Below are 24,887 nucleotides of genomic sequence, written 5' to 3' on the forward strand. Positions count from 1 at the left end.
CTATATCTAAAATGAGGATTAAATCTGCAAATGCAGAAACATTTTTGGGCAAATTTGCCATTAATTGTTATAAATAAATTTAGTTAGTTTCAACAAAAGTTAACTCAATATTTGTGATTTCATGTTTTTTTGAAAGCCACTAAAATAAAAAACAAAGAATCTGTTAAATAAAGACAAAAAATGAGCCGGTCAAAAGTTAATTCTTTTTAAGATTTTTTTGTACGCTACAAATTATTTTGGAACAATTTTTTAGGATTTTGGTAGGAGCCACTATAGGTAAGTGGCAACAATGGGAAACCATGTTTAATTCTTTCACCGTCTGGCACGTACGCATATGTATGAAGGTGAAACATTTGAGCAACACTGCGTAGTCGCTTTTCGAATTTCGAATTCGGTGGGGTTACATGATATGCTGGTTTGTGTTTTAGAGCACTTACATACTTGGTCCTACAGATGGCGCGCACGACAGTAAATTTCGATATTTGGAGTGATTGTTCGAATTTACAGCAAAGATTTTCTATTAATTATAAACAAATAGAGTAATATTTGTTAACAAAAATAGGCCTATGCACTGCGGCTGATCCATACGAATCGATTCATACATCTTTTATATGATTTTACGTATGGTAAGTAAGCGAAACAGCCTGTTAATTGATTGATTGGAAATTTTGTTAGCGTATTAATATATAGATTTTAAAAGGGAGTGTACCTTATTTCTATAGGTTGACGCCTTTTCCAGATATCGCCATAAAGGTGAACCAGGGTTAACTCTATAATGTGTTTGTACAATATGGGTGTCAAATTAAAGGTACTAATGATGATTTTAAAAGGGAGTGGCCCTTAGTTGCATATCTGATGGCCTTTTCGAGTCACCGGTCAAAATGTGGACCAGGGTGACCCAGAGCATCATCTGTCGGGTACCGCCAATTTATTTATATATGTAATACCCCGAACAGTATTCCTCCCATGATTCCAAGGGCTTTTCTTCTATTTAATATTGTAGGTGTCACACCCATTTTACAAAGTTTTTTCTAAAGTTATATTTTGCGTCAAAAGACCAATCCAATCACCATGTTCCATCGCTTTTTTCGTATTTGGTATAGAATTATGGCATTTTTTCATTTCCCGAAATTTTCGATTTAAAATGAACGATATCGGACTATAACCACGCCCACTTTTACGATATCGAAAATTTCGAAAAAACCGAAAAATGCGACAATTCATTACCAAAGACGTTTAAGCCATGAAACTTGGTAGGTGGGTTCACGTTATGACGAAGAATAGAATATTAGTAAATTTTTGGACAATGGACGTGGCACCACCCAGTTTTAATAAAATGGTAATTTCAAAGTTTTCCAAGCTGTAATTTGGCAGACGTTGAGGATATCATGATGAAATTTGGCAGGAACGTTACTCCTATTACTATATGTGTTCTAAATAAAAATTAGCAAAATCGGATGACGAACACGCCCACGTAAAAAAAATACAATTTTAAAAGACAAATTTTAACAAAAAATTCAATATTTTTACATTATATAAGTAAATTATGTCAACATTCAACTGCAGTAATGATATAGTGCAACAAAATACAAAAATAAAATAAAATTTCAAAATGGGCGTATCTCCGCCCTTTTTCGTTTAATTTGTCTAGAATACTTTTAATGCCAGAAGTAGAACAAAAATTTACCAATCCTTGTGAAATTTATTAGGGGCATAGATTCTAAGACGGTAACTATTTTCTCTGAAAATGGGCGAATTCGGTTGAAGCCGGTTGAAGCCGAGCCCAGTTTTTATACACAGTCGAACGTCTGCCTTTCCGCTCGGCCGTTAACACGATAACTTGCGCAAAAAACGATATATCTTTACTAAACTTAGTTCACGTACTTATCTGAACTCACTTTATCTTGGTATTAAAAATGGGCGAACTCCGACTATAACCACGCCCACTCTTTCGATATAGAAAATTACGAAAAATGAAAAAAATGCCATAATTCTATACCAAATACGAAAAAAGGGATGAAACATGGTAATTGGATTGGTTTATTGACGCAAAATATAACTTAAGAAAAAACTTTGTAGAATAGATATCGCGAAAAGGCGTCCACCTATAGAACTAAGGCCCACTCCTTTTTAAAATACTCATTAACACTTTTCATTTGTTACCCATATCGTACAAATAAATTCTAGAGTCACCCTTGGTCCATCATTATGGCGATATCTCGAAAAGGCGTCCGCCTATAGAACTAAGGCCCACTCCCTTTGAAAATACTCATTAACACCATTCATTTCATACCCATATCGTACAAACACATTCTAGAGTCACCCCTGGTCCACCTTTATGGCGATATCCCGAAATGGCGTCCACCTATAGAACTATGGCCTACTCCCTTTTAAAATACTCTTTAATACCTTCCATTTGATACCCATGTCATACAAACACATTCCAGGGTTACACTAGGTTCATTTTCCTCCATGGTGATTTTCCCTTATTTTGTCTCGAAAGCTCTCAGCTGAGTATGTAATGTTCGGTTACACCCGAAGTTAGCCTACCTTACTTGTTTGAATTGAGATGGATTAGTTACCTGGAGATACTGATTGATCTAATTATTTCGTAAAAATTAACTTAAAAATTTGGGTAAGTAAAATAGATTTGCAATCCCTCTATAGTTTGCGAACATGTTTGGGCACAGTGGCGTTTTTTTTTTTTTTTTATTTTCACTTAAACTAAATGACCATACAATAATTAAGTCGGATAATAACTTTCAATGGCCGTAAGGTCAATTGACTTTACGATCTATTCAAATTTGTAACCGCCAGCTTAGAAACTTTTGTTTGAAATAAGTTTTCTTTAGATCCGTTGTCAGCAAAATTGAAAATGGGCCTTTATTGGTGAGATTAAAAACTTCGTAGTGGTAGCGTTAAGTCGTTGATAAACGTGAAACTAGTCAACTCGTATGCACGCATAAAACCTGAAATACGTAATTACAATTTCTCACTTCTAGCCCAGGTTATTTGTAACTAGTCATGCAGTCCGAAAGTTAACACTATTTTGTTACATTATCGTCTCATGTATATTAATCAGAAAATAATAATTCAAGTTTTCTAAGTAATATGTATTAAGTGAACCCACGTAAGGTATAACGACTGGCTCGAAACATAAAAAAGAAATTAAATAAATAATTGTATAACATAAAAATCTTAGTACAACAACAAAGTTTTTCAGTATAATTGGAAAATACATAAGTGTGTATAGGCGTAGGGGTTTTGAAGTGGTTTTGGTAGTAGTTTTGCTAATAATAGTAGTAGTAGTAGTAGTAGAATTGTTAGGTAGTTGTGGATCCTCACCTCGTACTCTTGGATCGGTCCGTAGACGGGCATATTGTTCGGCCGACATACAGGTGCATTGCGGTTCGCTACGTATACGCGACGGTGAAGCCGGTGTGCTCAAGGGCTTTCGCTTGGCTTTGATTTTTCCCTTGCCGGGTGGGTCCAATTTCAGCGAATAACTTGACGAGGCCTTTCGTGAAAATTTGAAAGAAGGCGACTGTAAAACGTCGCACTATCATTAGGTTAGTTGGTTGGGAATTACAAGGTTCTGTGTGTGCGGTTTTTCATTTATTTTTTTTTTTTTTGTTTTTTTTTTATTAAAATTATTTAGTTTTTAATTTAAATTTTTATAGTTTTAAAATCGCTTATCAATGCTTTACAATTTTTTATTTTAGATTGTAAATTTTTCGATTATTCGTTTAAGTATATTGCAAACATAAAATGTACTTATAGATTCAAATAGATAAAAAAAATGTTGTTATCAAATTTATGTTTGCTTAATTTTACGCTGCACCGTGTTCTTTTCTGTAGCGCAAATTTTTCAGACAAACAATTTTTTGTTATATAACTTTTGTTATATTTAAAATAAAAATTCTTTGTGCTTATTTGTTGAATATTTATAATCAGAGAAAAAACTTTAATTCACAAAATCACGGCAAAACACATAATCTGAATAATTTTGCAAGAATTTAAAGCAAAAAGAAAATAACAGTGAAGAGCAAATATTCGTACATTTAGAGCTTTAAAGAGCGACACGCAAAAAAGAGTAATGCTAATATATATATAGTGTGTAAGAGAGGTAAGTAAAGTGAACAGTGGGTAGTGTTGCAACCACTCCTTAGTTAGGATATTAAGATACTCGCATGTATCTTATATCGAAAAAATTACATAATATACATATATGTATGTATATATATTTACTACGTATATATTATTTTTAGTTGTTAGTTAGTAGTTTGCTTTTGTTTTATTTATTCATTATTATTTTGTTTGTGTTTTTTTTTTTCTTCTTTATTCATAGTAATTTCTTTGAGTAATAAAGGAAACTCTTTGCATTTAAGAAAATAAATAATGGGCTTTGAGAGCCTTATAGCCTGTTTTGAGTAATAAGTGCATTTCTGTGTGTATGTGTAAGTGCGGTTATGGGTAAGTATGTGTGTGTGTGGGTGTGTGGTTTTACATTGTATTAATAATAGCCGATTTTTTATTGTTGGAAAATTACAGATATAAGTAAACATTTAATAGATTACGTGTCTTGATTTAAAGAGAGCTAAGTGAAATATGTTGAGTTTTGATGTTAAACCTGGCACTGAACTCCTTCGTTGTATCAAAATATTCTTTGGTAAAAGCTCAGAAATATTCAGTGCTGTAGTAGACTGTTTTAATAAGTTTGCGCTTTGTGACCATTGCGCTTCTTCGAGTTGATCGCTGGTAATTTCTGCATATGTGACCCGGTCTATGAAAAGGTGGCTTATGACTCAAAAAAGAAATTGCGAGAAACAGCTGTTAAAGATAAACAATGCATTTCTTCAGTTTCTTAAAAGTAGTAATTTTTTTTGAGTCATAAGCCACCTTTTCATAGACCGGGTCACATATAGTGATATAGTAGAAAAAAATTTACTTCATCGAAAATATAAAATCAACAAATCGTGTTTGTTTTTTTTTATTTTTTTTGCTGGAACTTAAGGACCTTCGATAAAATCATGCGGTTTATGGCTAATTATCCGGGTTTCTTTTTGTCAAGAGAAAATATTTGTTTTGTCACGGTGGTGTATTCGACCAATTTAGCTGGCCTAAAATTGATTTTTTAAAATATTCCTATTTTTTTTTTTTTTTTAATATACTCCCTGGCCTTCCTATGTGTCCACTGAGTAGTATACATATCTAAAATCCATCTGCAACGTCAACGGAGTTAACCGCGCACATGTAAACTTGTATAAAAATGGTGTGCAGTTCGATGTAGTTTTGGATTAAAAAGCAATATACCCTTCTAACCTAAATACTTGATCACTTGTTTAGCCTTAATCAAATCAAGTTACATTTTCTTTTAGGACAGGTTTTGGCCTTTATCTTTATAGTTTTGCAAAAAAAACATTCAAGAACTTCTTGCAACTTCGATGTAATGAACAAATTACTTTTAACTTCGGATCCTTTTTTGACGGGAAAGAGACCCCGAATGTTAGTTGTTGAATATGATGAAGATGACGACATTGCTATTGATATTGTTACTAATGATGAATAACTAAACCATGAATTTACTGTCAAATATTTCATTTCATTTGATAACATTACGAAATTGCCTGACGATGAATTTGTGGCAATTTTCGAAATGGTACCATCGCAATATGCCAGTAAATGTTTCTTCCTTTCTTTTCAGTTTCTCTTAGAAAAACATAATAATTGAATTTTCAATTATTATAAGCCGGTGTTAAGCTCATGAATTCTTAATAATAAGTATAAATTGAACACGCCATTAAAAAACAAATATTTCATTTTATATTTTTTTCGAGATGGTAGTGAATATTTGAGGTGACAACCCTACCTAAAAATGTATTTATTGGAAATCGGGAGTGAAATACCTTTCCTTATTGGCATATCTCATGTAATTTTTTGTTAACTAAAAAAGGTTGCGGCCACAGTGGTGTGATGGTAGCGTGCTCTGCCTACCACACCGTATGCCCTGGGTTCGCACCCCGGGCAAAGCAACATCAAAATTTTAGAAATAAGGTTTTTAAATTAGAAGAAGAATTTTCTAAACGGGGTCGCCCCTCGGCAGTGTTTGGCAAGCGCTCCGGGTGTATTTCTGCCATGAAAAGCTCTCAGTGAAAACTCATCTGCTTTGCAGATGCCGTTCGGAGTCGGCATAAACATGTAGGTCCCGTCCGGCCAATTTGTAGGGAAAATCAAGAGGAGCACGACGCAAATTGGAATAGAAGCTCGGCCTTAGATCTCTTCGGAGGTTATCGCGCCTTACATTTATTTTACGGCCATAACCGTTTAGACGGTTAAGCGCAAATTAAGTAAGTAAGTAAGTAAGTAAAAAAGGTGGCAACCTTGTGAAAACCTCTTCAGAGGCAACAGCTAGCTGAAAAGTCTTAAAATGTAATACTATCGATGTACCAAATTTTATTCAAATCGGGCTGATTCAAAGCCGTTTCCGATGTGGTAGTGGATATACAAAGAAATATAAAAAACAAGTAAAGGTGTATAAGTTCGGGTGTAACCGAACATTATATACTCAGCGTGAACTTCAATTGCACATTTCATTTCAGATAAATTACTTTCTACATAACACGTGGCACCGCCCGTTTAAATAAATGTCTCCCCATTTCCTCTTATTCAAAACTATTTTTTGCTAAGTTATAGCTTATTATTCTAGTCTATGACCCTTCTAAATTTGTTTTATATCTAATTTGCGTGGTCTTTAACCGATCCCGTCCATTTTTACTAGAAATATTTTCTACAATAGGGAAAATTTGTATACCCAATTTTATTACGATCCGTTAATTTTTCTTCGAGTTATGGCTCCCGAAACATAGAAAATTGCTTAGTTATAAAAGGGCGATGCCACGCCCATTTTTTTAAACTTGATGTTTTGATATAAAGCTCTTTTTTGCAAAGATGTAGCTTATTTCATTCGTCTACGACCCTTTTAAAAATCTTTTATATAAAAGTGGGCGTGGTGTTTAACCGATCTCGTCCATTTTTTCTAGAAATATTTCCTGCTATAGGGAAAATCTGTGTACCCAATTTTATTACGATCCGTTAATTTTTCTTCTAGGGGCGGTGCCACGGCCATTTTTTAAATTTTAAGTTTTTCCTATTTACTGTTATAAATCCACTTGGAAAATGAAATACCATTGATATAAAGCTCATTTTTGCAAAGATATAGCTTATTTTATCCGTCCACGACCCTTTTAAAAATCTTTTATATAAAAGTGGGCGTGGTCCTTAACCGATCTAGTAAATTTTCTTCAAAGCATTCCTTATAGCCAATGCAATCTCTCTGCCGAATTTTGTTACGATATGATTATCGATTTTTGACTTATGATTAATAATATTTGTAAAATTGATTTTGCCACAAGTGGGCGGTGCCACGCTTATTTAAAAAAAAAATTCAAATTTGTATCAAGAGTCTCAATATCAGTCCACACGTCAAATTTCAACATTCTAGGTGTATTATTTACTAAATAATCAGGTTTTTTGTGTATTCCAAAATGTTATATATTTAAAAAGTGGGCGTGGTTATCATCCGATTTCGCTCATCGGTTACCAGTCTATTTTGGGTCCAGATAAGCTCGTGTACCAAATTTGGTGAAGATATCTCCATATTTGCTCAAGTTATCGTGTTAACGGACAGACGGACATGGCTCAATAAAATTTTTTTTCGACACTGAGGATTTTGATATATGGAAGTGTCTATATATATCTCGATTCCTTTATACCAATCAAAGTTAATATACTCTGTATGCAAAGCACAGTGGTAACCCTACTTAAAAATGTCAATAGAAATGCGGAGTAAAATACCGTATGTTTGATACCCATATTGACATATCTCATGTAATGCCAAAAAACGACGCCGGGTCCATCCGAAACCAGGTGGCCGATCCATAGTAATTCTGCGCGGAACACCGTGAATTTATTGTCAACTATTTGCTTTCATAACAATGAAACAAGATAACCACTTATCTGCTGTTTTAGTTAGTTTTGGCCATCTAGATTGATCAAAAACCACACCGTGAGTTGGTCTCAAGCTAGCAATATATAGAAAAAGTTATAGATTCCTTATCAATCTAACTGATTTTTCTTTTAAAAGTACTGATTTCATTGACCATTACATCAGCGCACATCTGTTAATATTATACAAATTGGCGACGAAACAGTTATCAGTTTTAGTTGGTTCTAGCCAGACCTGTGAACATATTGCGCAACAAAATACAAAAGTCTCGTATCAAATATCAACAGAAATCAGCTGTTTTATCAATTAATGATCTGTTAGTAAAAATATGCGCTTGCGCTGACATCTGGCGAATGTTAGCAGCTGCCGGTAATGCAGTGTTAGTTCTAATCAAATATTCACAATAGTGCCCTAGTACAAATATATTTCTTTGTGTGCTCACAATCGTTTATTTTTAACAAATTATTTTAATAAAATATAGCTAAACAAAATCACTCCGACCAATAATGCGCAAAGCTCACTAATAGCACGAATCTTCATCTTTACAACCGAAACTTTATTTATAGATTTGGATTCCAAATAAGAGCGAAAAGGGACTTGCACATGAAAAGAGCAATTACAAATAATATATATAATATTTTTAAGATGACAGTAGTAAGTCAACAAAACTATGGCTAACAAATGTTTGAAAATTTTCTTTGTTGTTTTGACTGCTGAAACAGTCAATTCAGAATCAACAATTTATGCGAAGTTCATTCAACAAATATTTGCATTGAACAAAAATTTACAGAAATTTCAGTTGATTTTAACAGCTTTACTCTTTTAGCGTAGATTAATGCCCCTATTACGGTTTACAACTCAACTTATTTGGGTTTTAATTAAAACAACTCAAATTTAAGACAACTCAACTCCTGTTTGGTATTACGAATTACAACTTATTTCAGTTGAAGTTGAATTGAGAAAAAGTACTGATTTGATAGATACATGAACTTTTGTGGCGGAAACTTAAGCATTTGCAAGTGCTTGTTTTATTAATAGCAAAATGGATATCAATAAAATTGTAATAAATTTATTTTATAACGACGAAAATTTTGGTAACAAAATTGACATGTCGCGAAAACGGATAAAATTCGCATGATCACTCAAATCCCTTGGAACTAATAAGCACCAAGTAAGAAAACGTTTAAGTGACAAATGATGAGCTTCTAATGAAGTTATTTTGCAGATTTATGAGTTATTTTCGGTCAAGTAAGGAAGAATATTGCTCGAGGGACGGCTGTACCACTATTTTAAAACTACATTCCTTGCTGACGGCAGCTATCAAAAATGCTGTGGAAATGATTTTAGTCTTGGACTGGACAAAATGTACAGTTCATAAAGAGGTTTTAGATATTGAGGAGCATGAAGTGGATTAAAATCCAAATGATTCCAGAGCAAAGCGCTACAAAAACCGCATTTTACTCTAAAACAGGATTCCCAGGAATAGTGGGTAGTATCGGTGAAACTCACGTTCCCATAATTTCACCTATTTTGGCTGCATCCGAACTGCGCCTTGCCTCGTCCAATCTGGGGATGTCGCTCCAGAAGGTCAAAAAGTTTTTCAATGTAATTCATTGTTGAAAATTTGTTTTTCTATAAATGTGTACAAAATTGCTGATTATACACTTTGTTTAAATTAATTTAAAAAAGGTTTAGTTACTCGCTTTCCAATTTTTCCGGCAACGTTTTATAAGAAGAACGTTTATCAAAAGACACGTTTCGACATCCGTTTTAAGAATCCGAAAGCGGAAATTAAAAATTTTATTTCTATCGAAAGATATTTACAAAAACCCATAAAATGGCCCCAAGAGGGTCCGAAATATAAGGTCCGATCCATAGTTTTTTTTTTGCACAGAATACCTATTTGCGTTGGCGGCCTTCGGCCACGATTTGCAAAGATAAGCCTGGGTGGGTCCAACACCTTTCAGCATTAGTGTATACAACAAATCTGGCAAAATACAACAACCACATGAAAATTTGAACCGAAATTAAATTGTTTTTAATTTTTGGTGCCGGATTCTAAAAACGTAGGTCGAAATGTGTCTTTTGGTACCAACTTTGAAAACTTTTGTTAAAAATTATGTGGTAAACCGTCTTGTAAAACGTTACCTTTTTTCCAAATAACTGCAAAATTGTATGAGATCAGTTTTTTTCAGAAAATTTTTGGTAATCAGTTGTCAGATTTTGATGGCTTTGACAACTTCGTTGTTAACGGTAATGCCACAAAAAGTTGTTAGACCAGGCAACTTCACCCGACACTGTTTTTGACAGGTTGAGTTGTAATCTATATTACCAAATTGCAAAAATTCAACTGAAACAGAATTGAGTTGTAAACGGTAATAGGGGCATAAATATAAATTCAATGTAGTTTTTAGTTTGTGCAGATTTAGTATTGTGTTAGTATTAACTTTTAACGTGACTTTGCAGCACAGTCACTCACGTTCCCATTTACCACTATATAATAAGAAAAATTTCGCAAACGCGCTCAGGTGCACTGTCATTCACTGAGATGAGTGAATGCTCTTATATTATCGAATTTTGATTCGCACGAAAGAAAGGAGCCGTTCCGTCGAGTTGTGTTATATATGTATAATTTGCCACAAAATGTTATGTTGTAAACTCGAATGACTAGTTCTAATGAATTATATTAATAAAAACTTGTTTTGAAAATCTAAACCAAAATAAATAATATTTTTTGCGAGCATCAGATGCATATTTTTGCAATTTTTTGTAGATGTATTTATATTTTTTTAAGTAATTTTTGAGTAGCTTGCTATTTATATTTAATGAAAATATTATAACTTTGGAGAGATATATATTTTATATAGATATTAGAGAAAAATTATAAAGTTTACAAACGGCGATGATTACTAGCTCATGTTTCTGAATTCTATTTCTACATCAGCTAGATTCTCGGGAGCTGAGTATTGAACTCAAAATCTCCAACATTCATACTTTGTGCTAGTCTAAAGGCAGACGCCTTTATCCACTCAGCCATATGAACGCCCCGCTGCTCGCTTTGTTTTCTAAGTATTGCCCTTATATACCTAAGTTGAAACCCGTGCTTTTAGAGCCATTTAGTAACTATGAAACAACGAAACCCCAAATTAAATTCTATACTTTAGGTACATAATCAAATATTTGATAAAAAGTTTTTGCTGTTCATACATACTTATATATAAATATTAATTGATTAATACCTAAACTTATATATCAAATATTATGTCATTAGCGTTAATATATCAACTTTTGATGCGGGCTTAGCTGCCAATTGAACAGATTAATTGGCCAAAACTTTTTTTATATTTGAGAGTTCTTCCCAAAGAGAAATTTATTCTCAACCAAAGAATCAAAATTTTTTTTTTAAGACTTATTTCAGGTGTTAGCAATAATATTGTATATGCCAAATATCTTTCCATTCTGGCGCATAGTAAAAACCTAGCACTAGTTAGTCCCTAACAACTAAAAATGTTAATTCAGAGTCCCTTAAAGCAGTTACATATTTCCGCTTTTTCTTGAAATTATGCGGAAGAGCAGGCGTTATAATGCTACAAATTAATAAATTTTAAAATGGCCCAAGTTAATTTTGAGCGATGCATAAGGCTGTATAATGTTCTGTATTCTTAGAGGACCGCTTGAGTCACTAGAGGCAAGATGCCACACGATTAAAAATCTAAATCTGTAACTTACTTCTCCTACCATTTGAAGGGGTGAGACTCGAAAAAACCTGTGACTTATACAGTTTTATAAAGACTATGACTAAAGTTGATTATAGCTTCTTAATATTTTTTCCAAGCATTATAGAATAATAAATATACCGCCTCATGTATGGCCCCATCTTAGTTATGAGATCCTTAAAATGAATTATTTATAAATATCGAATAAGCTTACTTAAGTTTTTTTTTTGTAGACATTTTTAATTTAATTACACCTACAAATTTGATATATTCTTTTTTCTTTCTACTTGTTCGTCTAGCTTGTTGCTGTTCATATGCATTTGCTTTTATTTTGTTCAAAATGCTTTTACAAAAATATTTAAGTGTTTGCAATTAGATATTTGATGTTTTGTTAACTATATATACTTTCAATCCTGAAAATTTCGGAAGCCTGTTTTTCACTTTTTTTCGGAATAATTACCATTTGTAACTTCGTATTGCACTTAGAAGCGAAATTGTTTTTAGTAAAATTGTTTCTCTTTATATCTTCATATATATATATATCTACAGTAACTTTTACCTTATCCCTACATAACTACGTATATATTCACTATAGAAAAATATTTTTTAATTGAAGCTTCATTTCGCGAGCTATGCAACTTAACGAAAACTTTAATACGATAATTTCGTAATGAGGTTTTTACAAAGGCTAACTTCTTTAAACTACACGGACTTGCTTCTATAGATGATTTGGTATATGTGCTCCTACTCAACATAAATTTTATTTATATAAACGAGTATATTTTTGAGAATGTGGATGCGATCCCAGCCTTTTGGAATTTCGAAAAGACACACACTTTTCTTACGCCGTTAGTGAAATGAGCATTACAATTCTAGATTAATTTTCTTTGACTATACCATTTAGTTCTTGCTATCTTGGAAATTGTATTGTTAGAACTTAGTTCGAGAATGCCCTAAATACTAAATATAAATTTAAATTTTTAAACTTTTTTCATCAAAAATCCATTAAACACAATATTTGCTAGTACTGAGTATTCTAAATATCGACGCTCTCGTGCCAGAGGCATGAAGAGACATTTTTTCTGATTTGCAGTTAATGGGTTCACGGGTTTAACAGTAAATGTTCTATACTATGTGTGTACCTATGTATATGTGAAACCATTCATGGATTTATCGAATATATTAAATTTTAAAACAAAATTTCTCAATATTTTAGTTTTTGCACATACCTACATATTTCTATCAAGCGGGTGATGATATACAGATTCTCATATGTATGTATTTGCATATGTATATTAATTTATTGTTTTGTAGTAACCTAAATTTAATAATAATCTAATTTGCCGAATAACGCTTTTAAGCTTAAATAATTTATCGAATACGATGTTCGTATTAAGTACTTACTAGGGATGCAAATTTTCTTAGTTGTTTGCTATCAGGAATTAAGGGATCAAAAAATTCACTCCCGAAATCATGGGAGCATCCCGAAACAAAAGGTCGTATTTGAAAAGCGCAAGCAAATACTTCTTAATTTTTCTTTAATATTTATTTGAATGAGTGCAGTTTGTTCGAGAGTTTCACCGAAAAGCATTAGGCGCGAGATAAATCATTTCGAATAGACTCGAGTAATGGGAGCACCAGTTTGAATGAAAATTTTCACAAGCATGAAATCAGCTGTTATATCTATATAATGATGCAAACATAGAAAAGTAAGGCATTTTTGAACCGAAAAAGAGCAATATTTGCAAGACAAGTTTTAAAATTTAAAACCTTTTGATAAAACTCCCCAACATCACTGTTAGGCCTTATAATAAAAAAAACCTAGAAAACTTTAATGAAACCTCGAAATCTTTCCTCATTTTTTGATCAAATTTCTTGGCTATGGTTATTCAAAATGTTTAATATTTTACCAGAGTTATTCAAAAATAATACAAAACGGACTAAAATACACTTCACATTAGAATAGGCTGTTGAGATATATCTGTGGTCTCATGCAATAACTGCTTAACTCGACTTAGGAGAAACTTGCGTTTAACCTGTGGTGTGAACCTGCAATAGAACTTAAGGGCCAAAATGTTCCACAAGAATATTCCTCGTAAAAACAAAATATGTTAGCCTTCGTTTCACTTATTCCCAAATAAGATAATTCAAAATTTTGGAAATTTCAAACAATCTTACCAAAGACATTAGCTCTGTTAAGTAATACCAAATATCTAAATTCGATTTTTAACTCAATGGGAAAGCACGCATCGAGTAACGGGCACGGAGCGCCGGCATCGGTTTCTACGCTTGCAAGGCGATGTTCGGTGAAAAATGGGGTCTTAGGCCAAAGGGTGTACATTTGTATGAAGTTGTGGTGGGACCAGTGCGTATGGCTCTATATTGTGGTCAGAAGCCCTTATATAGAACTACAATCTCACCAGCTTACAGAAGGTTTAGCTCACTGCGTGTATTGCCGCGTCTGCCAAACCGCAGCTGTAATGTACATGTTTTATACGTCGACATAAACCCCACGGAGACTCAGGGAGCCTAGGAGCCTCTTTTAGTTCCCCTACACTGAAAGAAAATGACTGGTAAAAGCAACCGAAATACGGGTCAATTCAACCGAAATTTCTGTAAACTTTTATCCATCGCAACAAGATGTTGAATCAACTGCGTACAAATCGTTGATTCGTAATTGACCGTTTTAGTAGTCAAATGAACAAAAAAAAAGTTGTTGCGACAGCTTTGTACGAAGGTACCTATGTTGCGGCATTTGCAAGGCAGATGAGTTTTCACTGAGATATTTTCATGGCAGAAATACACTCGGAGTGCTTGCCGAACAGTGCCGAGGAGCGACCCCACTTAGGAAAATTGTGTTCTAATTGAAAAACCTTATTTCTTAAATTTGTATGTTGCTTTGCCCGGGGTGTGAACCCAGGGTCTTCGACATACGTAAATATGTGCATACATATAGTACACAGCATACATAAGTACAAAGTAGAGAGCGCAGCGAGCGTAAAATTCTCTTTCAAATTTGCTCATGTATTGACTGTTGATCGCTGTTGAAATGAGCAGTGAGATCAGTTGTGTTAACAAAAAAATCAGTTAGATTGATTAGGAATCTGTCAATTTTACAGAATTTTGTTAACTTAAGAGCGACAACTTCTCTTCTGTTGAAATGACTAAACTAATTTGTTCGCTTGACAAAGAACCCGGTCGAATTAACCATAATTCGATCAATTTCACCGAATCTCCGTTAAGTCAAGAACAACAGAACCGATTTGTTGATTTTACTAGCACCATTTCTTTCAGTGTACATAATCGACGTAGCATTAAGTAGGGCCAAACGAGTTTAATGGCAACAAAATGGCTTTTCATTAGCTACTTAGGCGACCTGGGTGGAAGTCCTACCTGCTCACCTATCAAAGACATTTGACCAAAGAATGCAAAACGATTATGAGGTTTAACTACTATCTGAAGTTGGTAAATGTTATCATAAAATTGTTGCACAGAGCAATAAGTTGCATAAAAACTCTTCTCAATAATAACAGGACTCTGGTCCACTATTCCCGAGGTTTTGAGTGTTTGGAGAGCAAACAATCTCGGGATTTACATCCCTTGTAAGTACTGAATACAAATGCACACATACATATATGTATATGTCGATTTATTTAGTTCAATTTTTACAATAACAAAGCAGAATATTAAGCAGTTTTTATTGAAGTGTTATTGGTGTAGAGTTGGTGTTTTTGTATTTACAATCGCTATGCAATATTTGTTTAGCTAATTTTAATATTTTTATTCAAGTCATGTTTTCAATTTATTTAATTATAGCTATTGATTTATTTTATTATTATTTTAGCTTAATCTTTTTAAATTATTAATTTACACATGTTAACTCTTTAAGTTAGTTTTGTTTATTTTAGTTTCTTTTTTTTTTGTTGTTGTTAGTTTATAAAACCGCCAGTGATTTGGTTTTTATTCAAAAAAGCGGAAAAGGAATCTTGTAGGATTTATAACTGTGCACATAAGTGCACAATTCTAAGGAATCGAGTGACTGACTAGCCACTAGAACCGAACTTCAGGGCTCGTCATCATCAGGTGAAGGATCAATAGGATAGGTGAGGGTGTTATAGTAAAGGATGCGTGCGATTGCTTTAAATCGTTTTGCATTTTTCTGATGCATTTCATTTTGCAGCGTTTTCGTAAATGTAAATAATTTCGTAAAAAATTTTTATTCCAAAAAAAAAATTTTTTTTTCCGAATAAAAGAGATAGTGAATATATTTGCCGACGCGTTACCGTAAAATGCAATCGATTGTTAAATTGTGTTACAGTTATAATTGAATTAGTGAAATTTATATTTGATACATAAATTGTGAGTTTATATACATTTGAATTAATTAAAAGTACAATAAAAAAAGAATTACATAAAAATTCATAATAAAAGAAAATACGAATAACATGAGTGAGTACGTGAATTGAGCGAGAGGGTGAATGAAACGAAATTGGTTTGTTCGAGTTTTTTTTTTTTGTTTGTTTTTTTTTTTTTTTGTGCGTTAAATGCAATGATGAAGGTGAATGTGGATTTTTAAAAATTTTCGAATATGATGAGAGGAGAAGAGAAAGAGGAATGAAAGAATACAATATAAATTAAAGTAATTTAGTGTTTATTCGATTAGTTCAAAAAAAAAAAAAAAAAAATTTATTTAAAACAAAATTATATTTTTATTTACATATTAAAACAAAACATTTTTTTATATTAATTTGGCTTGAACTTAAAATGATTTTTTGTACGGCTAGTGATAATTGATTTAAACAACTCATGAAAATGTTACTATAAATAATAAAATAATTTTTTTTTTTTTTTGGTACACTAAATATTAAATAAAAGCCGTAAACGCAGTATACTAATATGTAAAAAAGTATGCAATAAAAGCAACTCATTTACTACGAGAGGAAAAGTGCGTTGATTGGCTGGTGCAATTATAAAGAGTGCCAAATATAGGAGTAGGGCACTACAGCTTTTACGTTGAAGTCTTTCTTCCTGGAGTAGTGTAAAGCTTCTAACAACAACAGGACTGAGAGATAATTTCTTGCAACGTTGATACTGAAATTAAGTGGACTAGCCGGACCCGTGCGCATCTTGCGCAACAAATAAATATAAAAGTCTCATATCAAATATCAACAAAAATCAGCTGTTCTATCAATCAACCATCTCTCAATAAAAAATTACATGCGCTTGCGCTGCCATCTTGCGAATTTTCTCAACTGCCGGTAATGCAGTGTTAGTTCTAATCAAATATTCCAAATAATGCCATGGTACAAATAGATTTCTTTGTGTGCTCACAATCGTTTATTTTTAACAAATTATTTTAATAAAATATAGCTAAACAAAAGCACTATGACCAATAATGCCCAAAGCTCGCTAATAGCACGAATCGCCATCTTTACACTGATAGAAAAATACTGATAAAATCAACCGAAATACTGGTCAATTCAACCGAAATATTTGTCAATTTTTATCCATCGCAACAAGATGTTGAATCAACTGCGCACAAATCGTTGATTCGTAATTGACCATTTCAGTAGTCAAATGAACACAAAAATTTGTTGCGGCAGCTTTGTACGAAAGTACCTATGTTGCGGCATTTGCAAGGTAGGTGAGTTTTCACTGAGATCTTTTCATGGCAGAAATACACTCGGAGTGCTTGCCGAACAGTGCCGAGGGGCGACCCGGCTTAGGAAAATTTTCTTCTAATCCAAAATCCTTATTTCTAAAATTTTTATGTGGCTTTGCCCGGGGTGTGAACCCCACGCCACACGCATGCTACCATCACACCACAGCGGCCGCCATATAACTACGTACATATGTATGTGCATACATATAGTACACAGCATACATAAGTACAAAGTAGAGAGCGCAGTGAGCGTAAAATTCTCTTTGAAAGTTGCTCATGTATTGATTGTTGATCGCTGTTGAAATGACCAGTGAGATCAGTTGTGTTAGCAAAAAAATCAGTTAGATTGATTAGGAATCTGTAAATTTCACAGAATTTTGTTAACTTAAGAGCGACAATTTCCCTTCTGTTGAAATGACTAAACTAATTTGTTCGGTTGACAAAGAACTCGGTCGAATTAACCATAATTCGATCAATTTCACCGAATCTCCGCTAAGTCAAGAACAACAGAACCAGTTTGTTTATTTTACTAGCACCATTTCTTTCAGTGTACAACCGAAACTTTACTTATAGATTCGAATTCCAAATAAGACTAAAAAAGGGACCTGCACATAAAAACAGCAATTAGAAATAATATATAAGGTCATCCATAACACAACTCGCAATTTAACGTTTTTGCTAACTGGCTAAACTATGTGTGCTTATTCCAGCACCTGCAAACACTTCATCGCTACGAAACTTTGGAACATCTGCTTACTTGCGCACAACAATTAGTAACTATTTAAGCGACACCTTTGATACCGACGATATGGAAGAGAGTACAACATCACCGCCGAGGTCCATCAGGTATCTGTTCTAGGGCCAACCCTATGCGATGGTGTGCTAAAAATCGACCTTGCCGAAGACATGCAAATTGTCGGCTACGCAGATGATATTGTCGTCGTAGCAGTGGCCAAGTAACTGCATCTACTCCAGGCATTATGTAATGATGCAGTAGTAATAATAAAGGAGTGGCTGATAAATGTAGGGCTTGAGATGACAGGAGTGATTTTGATGAGCTCAAATATAACTAGGGATGCATCAATACTAAATAGGGGATTATCAAATAAATTCAAATCCTTACTTAAAATATTTAGGAGTAAATATTGATTCAAACCTAACTTTAAAAGAACCCTCCCGGCCGGTGGGGAAGAAAGTTTTTAAAGTTGTTGGGGCCCTAATATGAATAATTGCTAACATCGGCGGCACAGGCGAAGCTATCCATTAGCTATTGTCCAAGGCAACCAGCTCTATAAAAAAAACTACCCTGCAGATATACTAGCAGCTTACCCAATTACTGGTGAATGAATAGAAAATGCTTATCGAACGGTACCCGCGGACGCGATCCTTGTATTATCTCAAAGAACTCCGATTGTTCTGCTGTCAAGCGAAATGGCCAATCTAAATGATATTGGAATCGAGCAATCATCTGAAGATGCCAATAAATGCGCAAGTTTACAAACAAGAGTTAGGTGGCAGTTAGGCTGGTAAGAAAAGGCGCTGAACTGTCACGTTAGTTCTTAATATAGAGGAATGGTACGAGAGAAAGCACGGTGAACTAAACTACTACCTCACGCAAATATAGAGCGGACATGGCGGTTCCGAGAAGTATTTCCAGTAGCGTCCACACCCTCCGACCGAACTGGAAAGCGCAGAACACGTTAGGAGTTTTTGTAGGGGAGCCCTTTGCAAGGAATTTAGTGACCATGTGCAGACGCATAGACTGTTGGACTGCTGTGAGCAAAATGGTTTTATGACGCGACTGATGCACGCTGAAAGGAAACGCAGTGAAATGCACATGCGAACAAGTGGCGGTTGATTTCATACTGAAATATGAAACAACAAAGCAACATATATGGTAGAATTCGTAAGATTGTATGGCATGCACCAAAGCCATTGTGGATAAGAAAAGTGTGATATCTCAAGCATAGAAGTCAATATAACAATTAGACACGATCACATGATTTTTAAGGATGCTATCCTGGTCTCATGCTTCATCTATTCCCATCACTCGCTGAAGATAGCCCTCGGTGTGCGCCGTCAAATTGAACACTGTGTCAAAACGTTGCCGAAACGATAAAAAGTAGCCATCTTGAACATCCTGTCAGGCAGTTCACGGATAAGATATCGCACTTGTTTTGTATTCAATAACGGAGGCAATTCAAGATTGTATTTATATTAAAATTTCAAGGCTTGCTTTTTTTTCTTTTTGTTATTCTATGAAATCGTTTTGGTTGTTGTTGGGAGCCATACGGAGCCAAAAAAGAGCCATTGCTTGGGCAGCATTGGTCTAGGAAATAGGCCAGTAATATTTATACCCTCAAATAAGCATCAGGTGTTATAAGTCATATGCTTGAAGCCATAAATGCTTTCAAACTCTAATATGATAATTCTACGCCAAGTACCGAAAGAAATTTAATGAGATGAAGAAGAACTCTAACTATTTCGAAAGACTGCTTCAACGAGGTAAGAGGTTAGAATATTCCCAGGATAACGCATGCTTGTTGTAAGAAACAACTGAAATCCACAGATATAAAAATACGGATACTCAGTAATTGGAAAAGTTGGGTTAAGTAAATTCGAATATTAAATCCCATAAAATGCGCGCCTATTAGCAGCCCTACAACTATAAAGTTTCTAGTCGTAGAGTCTACTTTGAGAGCGAACTAAGGCGGGATTTCCATGTGTTCAAAATATAACCCGAATTAGTCATCCGTTTATTAAATGGAAGGTGTATACCAGTAAAAAATCAGCCTCTTTGATGAAGCATAATTTTTGTCATAGAGATCAGTGGCCCACCTAATATAAATCGCAACCTAGTAGCAATGATTTTCATTTGAGTTTTTACGCAGATATTATTATACACCTTAAACTAGTTATAAAAAGCGACGTCAGTACTTCGTCTTATACTCGTTCAAAGGCAAACCTTAACAAATTAGGCCATATATTTAGCCCAGAAAAGTATTAACTTGTGATTCAACAGTTAAGGCTGTACAGGAAGGCTGTAAAGGAATCAGCAAATAGGCAATTTTCTTGACACAAACCTAAACCTGCATTAATTTTCTTGGTTTTCAGGAACGCCTTATTAGCTCCGAATACGGACACATACGCCCCAATCATATCGTCTTATTTTAATGGTAAAACCTCTAGGCGTTGGCGATGGCGAGTACCGAAGAAGATTTAATGATGAGCTATACGATCTTTACGCAAACATAAACATAGTCTAGCGAATTAAAAGCAGCGGCTACTCTGGATAGGCCGTGTTATGCGAATGAAAGATGAAACTATGGCTAAGAAAGTGTTTCTATCGGAACCGGCTTATGGAAGCAGAAGGACCAGGTGAAAAACGATTTAAACTCCCATGGTGTGATCAATTGGCGCCAGTTGGCAGAGAGAAGAAGTGTGATTGTGATACAAGTACATCTAAGCACGACCTACTTTAAAACAAATATACTCTATTATTTCATGCTCTTCGCACATCTAAGCTGCCTTTCTCTAAGGGTATACCTTATTTCGGATGTTCCATGGATGATGCAGTCGTTTTACAATATCCTGAGATTGGACCAAGGATTGGTAAAGAAGAAAATGCGAATATGCTATTTCAAACCCATTCAAGTTTTGTTGGCCGTTATTAAATAAAGGTGCTGTGAAATTCTACGAAATGTGTAAATGATAAAGTTAGATGAGGGAACAAACATGCCAGATCAATTAAACAATATAGGATATTTAATTATACAAGTAAGTATGTTTGTTATAGGTCAACTAAGCACAAAGAATGAAGGAGTTGTTCTTATAAATATAAAACCGCATTGACACAGTTCCTTATCATATATAATATACTATGATATATGCGAAGATATTTTATGAAATGGAATCAAAAAAAATAAAAGAAAATAAAACCGTAAAATTTGCACGAGAAATGTATAAATAAGTGAATTACAAATAACATGGAGTTATACTAACGTATCTCTTTACAATGTAAGATACCTGAAAATGTTGAAAATAAAAAAAAATTTATTGATAATCAGTTATTGGCTACGCCTAGGATAATTTAATGAAGCGGCATAAAAATAATTCAAAAAGTGTTATGTATGATTTTTCATGGTGTCGATTAAAGAGTAAACATGATAAAATAAATACTGAGGCGCAATTAAAACATACATGGAAAACAACATACCAATAGTTTTTAAAAGATCTATAAATTCAATTCCCTACAACTTATAGAGAGGCCAATCAATATCTTTGCTGACTATTTTGAAGAAAATTTCAGAGAATAATTTCAATTACTACTACTGATATGCAGCTATTGTTGTTCGATGTGTGTTCAAACGATACCAATTTTATTGATAGTTTTATACCAATTTCACACAGAACTTTAATGAAATAATTAGTCAAGTTTTCTCCATTAAGGCCGTTATTGAACACAATCTTCTCAATTATCTCATCATTGCTGAATTGAATGACTAATGGAAATTTTATTTAAAAACCTTTATAACATATTTAATTTAATGTATATCGGTGTTAATATTTTTTTTCGGCTGCTGAAGAGTATTCGTTCAGAATCCAAGTGACCTTGTGTGAAAATAAAAATATATTATATCACTAGAATACCCGGCAGATTTGGTTCTGCCCAAAAACTAACTACCTATATTTTAAAGGTGAGCTCCAGTTGCCCTCTTCACCCTCTATCCCATTTCCTCCTAATTTATCTTCCAATTTTTTCGTATTCTTGTTGATCCTTTACCACATTTATCTTCCTACCACTCCTACTCCCATTGCTGCTCCCACACTCACTTCGACTTTAACACTCTCATAGATTTCTTCATATATGCATTCCCTATACCAAATATAGAATACCTGCTTCACCTGGGCCCATATCATGTTTTACGATCAGTGACTGAATACCATTTTCACTCAAATGATTTCAATACCTATATTTTTTTCTGTAAGCCAATACGAAACTGTATGAAAGTAACGCAGGTAAAATTATCCTACTCATGTGAGCTCCAATTGCCCTCTTCACCCTCTATTCCATTTCTTTCTACTTTATCTTGCACTTTTTTCCTTATTCTTGAAAAATTTCGTTATTACTACGCGAAGAAGGGGAGGGATATATTTAATCGCTGCAGAAAAGATCGGTATTAAAAAGTTAATTTTTCACTAGGTATCTTTAAAAAAATTCATACACTCTCTTGGTATCGTTTGCTCATTGTACTGAAAATCGTTTTTAGTCTATACAAGTGCATTTATGTTACGTTATGAAGCCGTCTAGGCCCGGTTTTTCAGTACAAGTTCAACTCAGTTTATCAGTTAAACTACGCTTTACCTTACTCTGCAGTTTTTCAGTCTACTTTAACAGAATTTTAAGCTGCGCTTTAGCGGCCGATCTGGCAGGGTTAAACTCTTGTTAACCTATCAGTTATTTGCGTTCGATCGAAATGGCTTCGAATATAGCCAACAAGCATTAGGGTTTGAGTGCCTTTAGAGATCATGTTGACAACTAGGCATACATACTTCTCAAATCTCAAAAGTTGTTTCGAAAGCGTGGCTCAACTCGAGAATCAGCAAAAGAGGGAATTTTTTATTAAAAAATATGGTATTACTTAAGTTGAAAAAATTTTTATTTCCCACTTCTGGTTCTCTAACTGGAATCGAAGGTAAGAACGCTTCATTACTGCTATCAACCAGGTGTTTATTTCTCACAATAAACAGCTGTTGGTTTTTGGGGAACCTCCTTGGAGATTATGTTTTCAACTTCACTCGATATCCAATTGAGGATATCAACTGGAGAAATGTGTTGAATATTCATTTGAGAACTGTGCAAATATCTCAAAGGTCAGAAAATAATTTATGACGTCTTAAGGAAGGTTTTGACGTTAGAGATTCGAGAACTATACATTTTACAAAATTTCTCAAAGTTTGAATAGTGATTGGAGAATGAAGTTGGATATCAGTTAGAGAACTATCTGATTTAAGAATAATTAAATAATGATGTTGGATATCACCACCGAAAAAAAAATTTTTTTTCCATGTTTGTTGGGTAAACAATATCCAGTTGTTGCCGTATCTACAAATTATCTAGATAGTAAGAAACCAATGTTGCCGCACCAAAACGCCTACCCCAAAGGTGGCCTTAAACTGTGACTGAAAAACTGCTATGTAGTTTAACTGGAGTTTAAATTTGACTAGAGTTTAAGCAAACTTAGTTTAAGCTTAGTTTAACCAATTGCTGATAAACTGAGCCTTAATAAATTAATTTCGAATTCGTGAAAGGGCGTTTCTGTGACTAATTACCGAATTTGAGTTGATAAGATTTAAAGCAACCAAATATATATGTATATTAAAGTAGGCCAAACAAGTTGAAGACTGCAGCTAACTCGATTTCGTACAAAAATTGAGGATAAAATTGGTTAGGTGATCTTTTAGTGACAAAATATGTATAAGTTTTCCAATTCTAGCCTTAATCCCTGCCATCAATATAAAGAGCCCACATTAGTGTGCGTTGCTTATTAATAACTTCGAATTTCTTGGGACCACCCTAATGTATACATATGTTTAAGTATAAATAAACGTATATAAATAATATAACATACAAAAAATCATTATTCATTTATGCTTTTATGTATGTAAAACATAATTTCAAAGAAATGACAATGAACAACTCAAAATCATACATACATAGCTAACTACTTCATGTTTTATATTAAGAAGATATACATATAAATAAATAGTTTTGTATAGAAAATATTTTTTAATATTAAATTGATAAAGTTGGCCTTTATTCAATTAATAGGCTTTTTTTTTTTTTGTTAAGCTCATCAATATTTTAACAAAGCTTTACTCATATCAATGTTTTGTTATCTTCCAATGCGCTTAAAACATGAATGCATGCCAATTGATAAATTTGCAATATAATTTTGTATACAAAAATATATTAAATTTTTCGAAATTTATTAAGTGTTTTAGGCTTTTCACTGAACCTTGTTAAACATACGTGAAAGCAAAGCGGACATCATCAGCATACCGGATTAAAGGAGGCGCTAACTTGTATGGGCACAAACCTACAAACTTGGTTTGATAAATTGATTAATTGATTACCAAACTAGCAAAACTTATAGATGTAATCCTGCGTGTAAGCATATTCCTCTACCATTATCTTTCCCCTCCTTAACTCATATGCCTGTTCCCTCATCCTATCATATATCATCCTATCACATCTCTTCTCATATCTCTACTCATATCTCTTCTTTATATGGCCAATATATCAAACGAGCCGGACCCGTGCACATCTTGCGCAAGAACAAATCTCATATAAAATATCAACAGAAATCAGGGCCCGAATCGTAACATACGAACACGGTCAAACGTATAAACGAAATGGGATTATAACATACGATAGCAAACGGAACGTAATTTATTTTCAATTCACAATAAACTCTACGATCCACATTAGGTTGGATTGTAT

General features: G+C 33.7%; 1 protein-coding gene across 9 annotated transcripts in view; it reads right to left on the minus strand.

Moving 5' to 3' along the window:
- sif (still life) overlaps window positions 1–24,887 on the minus strand; it is an 843,636-nt gene that overhangs the window by 808,704 nt on the left and 10,045 nt on the right. For 4 of the 9 annotated variants that reach the window (XM_067789264.1, XM_067789263.1, XM_067789265.1 and 1 more), the window contains exon 4: window positions 3,346–3,544. In XM_067789264.1, the coding sequence (XP_067645365.1) occupies window positions 3,346–3,544 (199 nt within the window). Of the gene's footprint in view, window positions 1–3,345; window positions 3,560–21,385; window positions 21,410–24,887 lie in introns of all 9 variants that reach the window. The other 5 variants (XM_067789259.1, XM_067789258.1, XM_067789256.1 and 2 more) reach the window with 2 other exon arrangements.

Source organism: Eurosta solidaginis, chromosome 5 (genome assembly GCF_040869045.1).
Source record: "Eurosta solidaginis isolate ZX-2024a chromosome 5, ASM4086904v1, whole genome shotgun sequence".
Classification (NCBI taxonomy): Eukaryota; Metazoa; Arthropoda; class Insecta; order Diptera; family Tephritidae; genus Eurosta; species Eurosta solidaginis.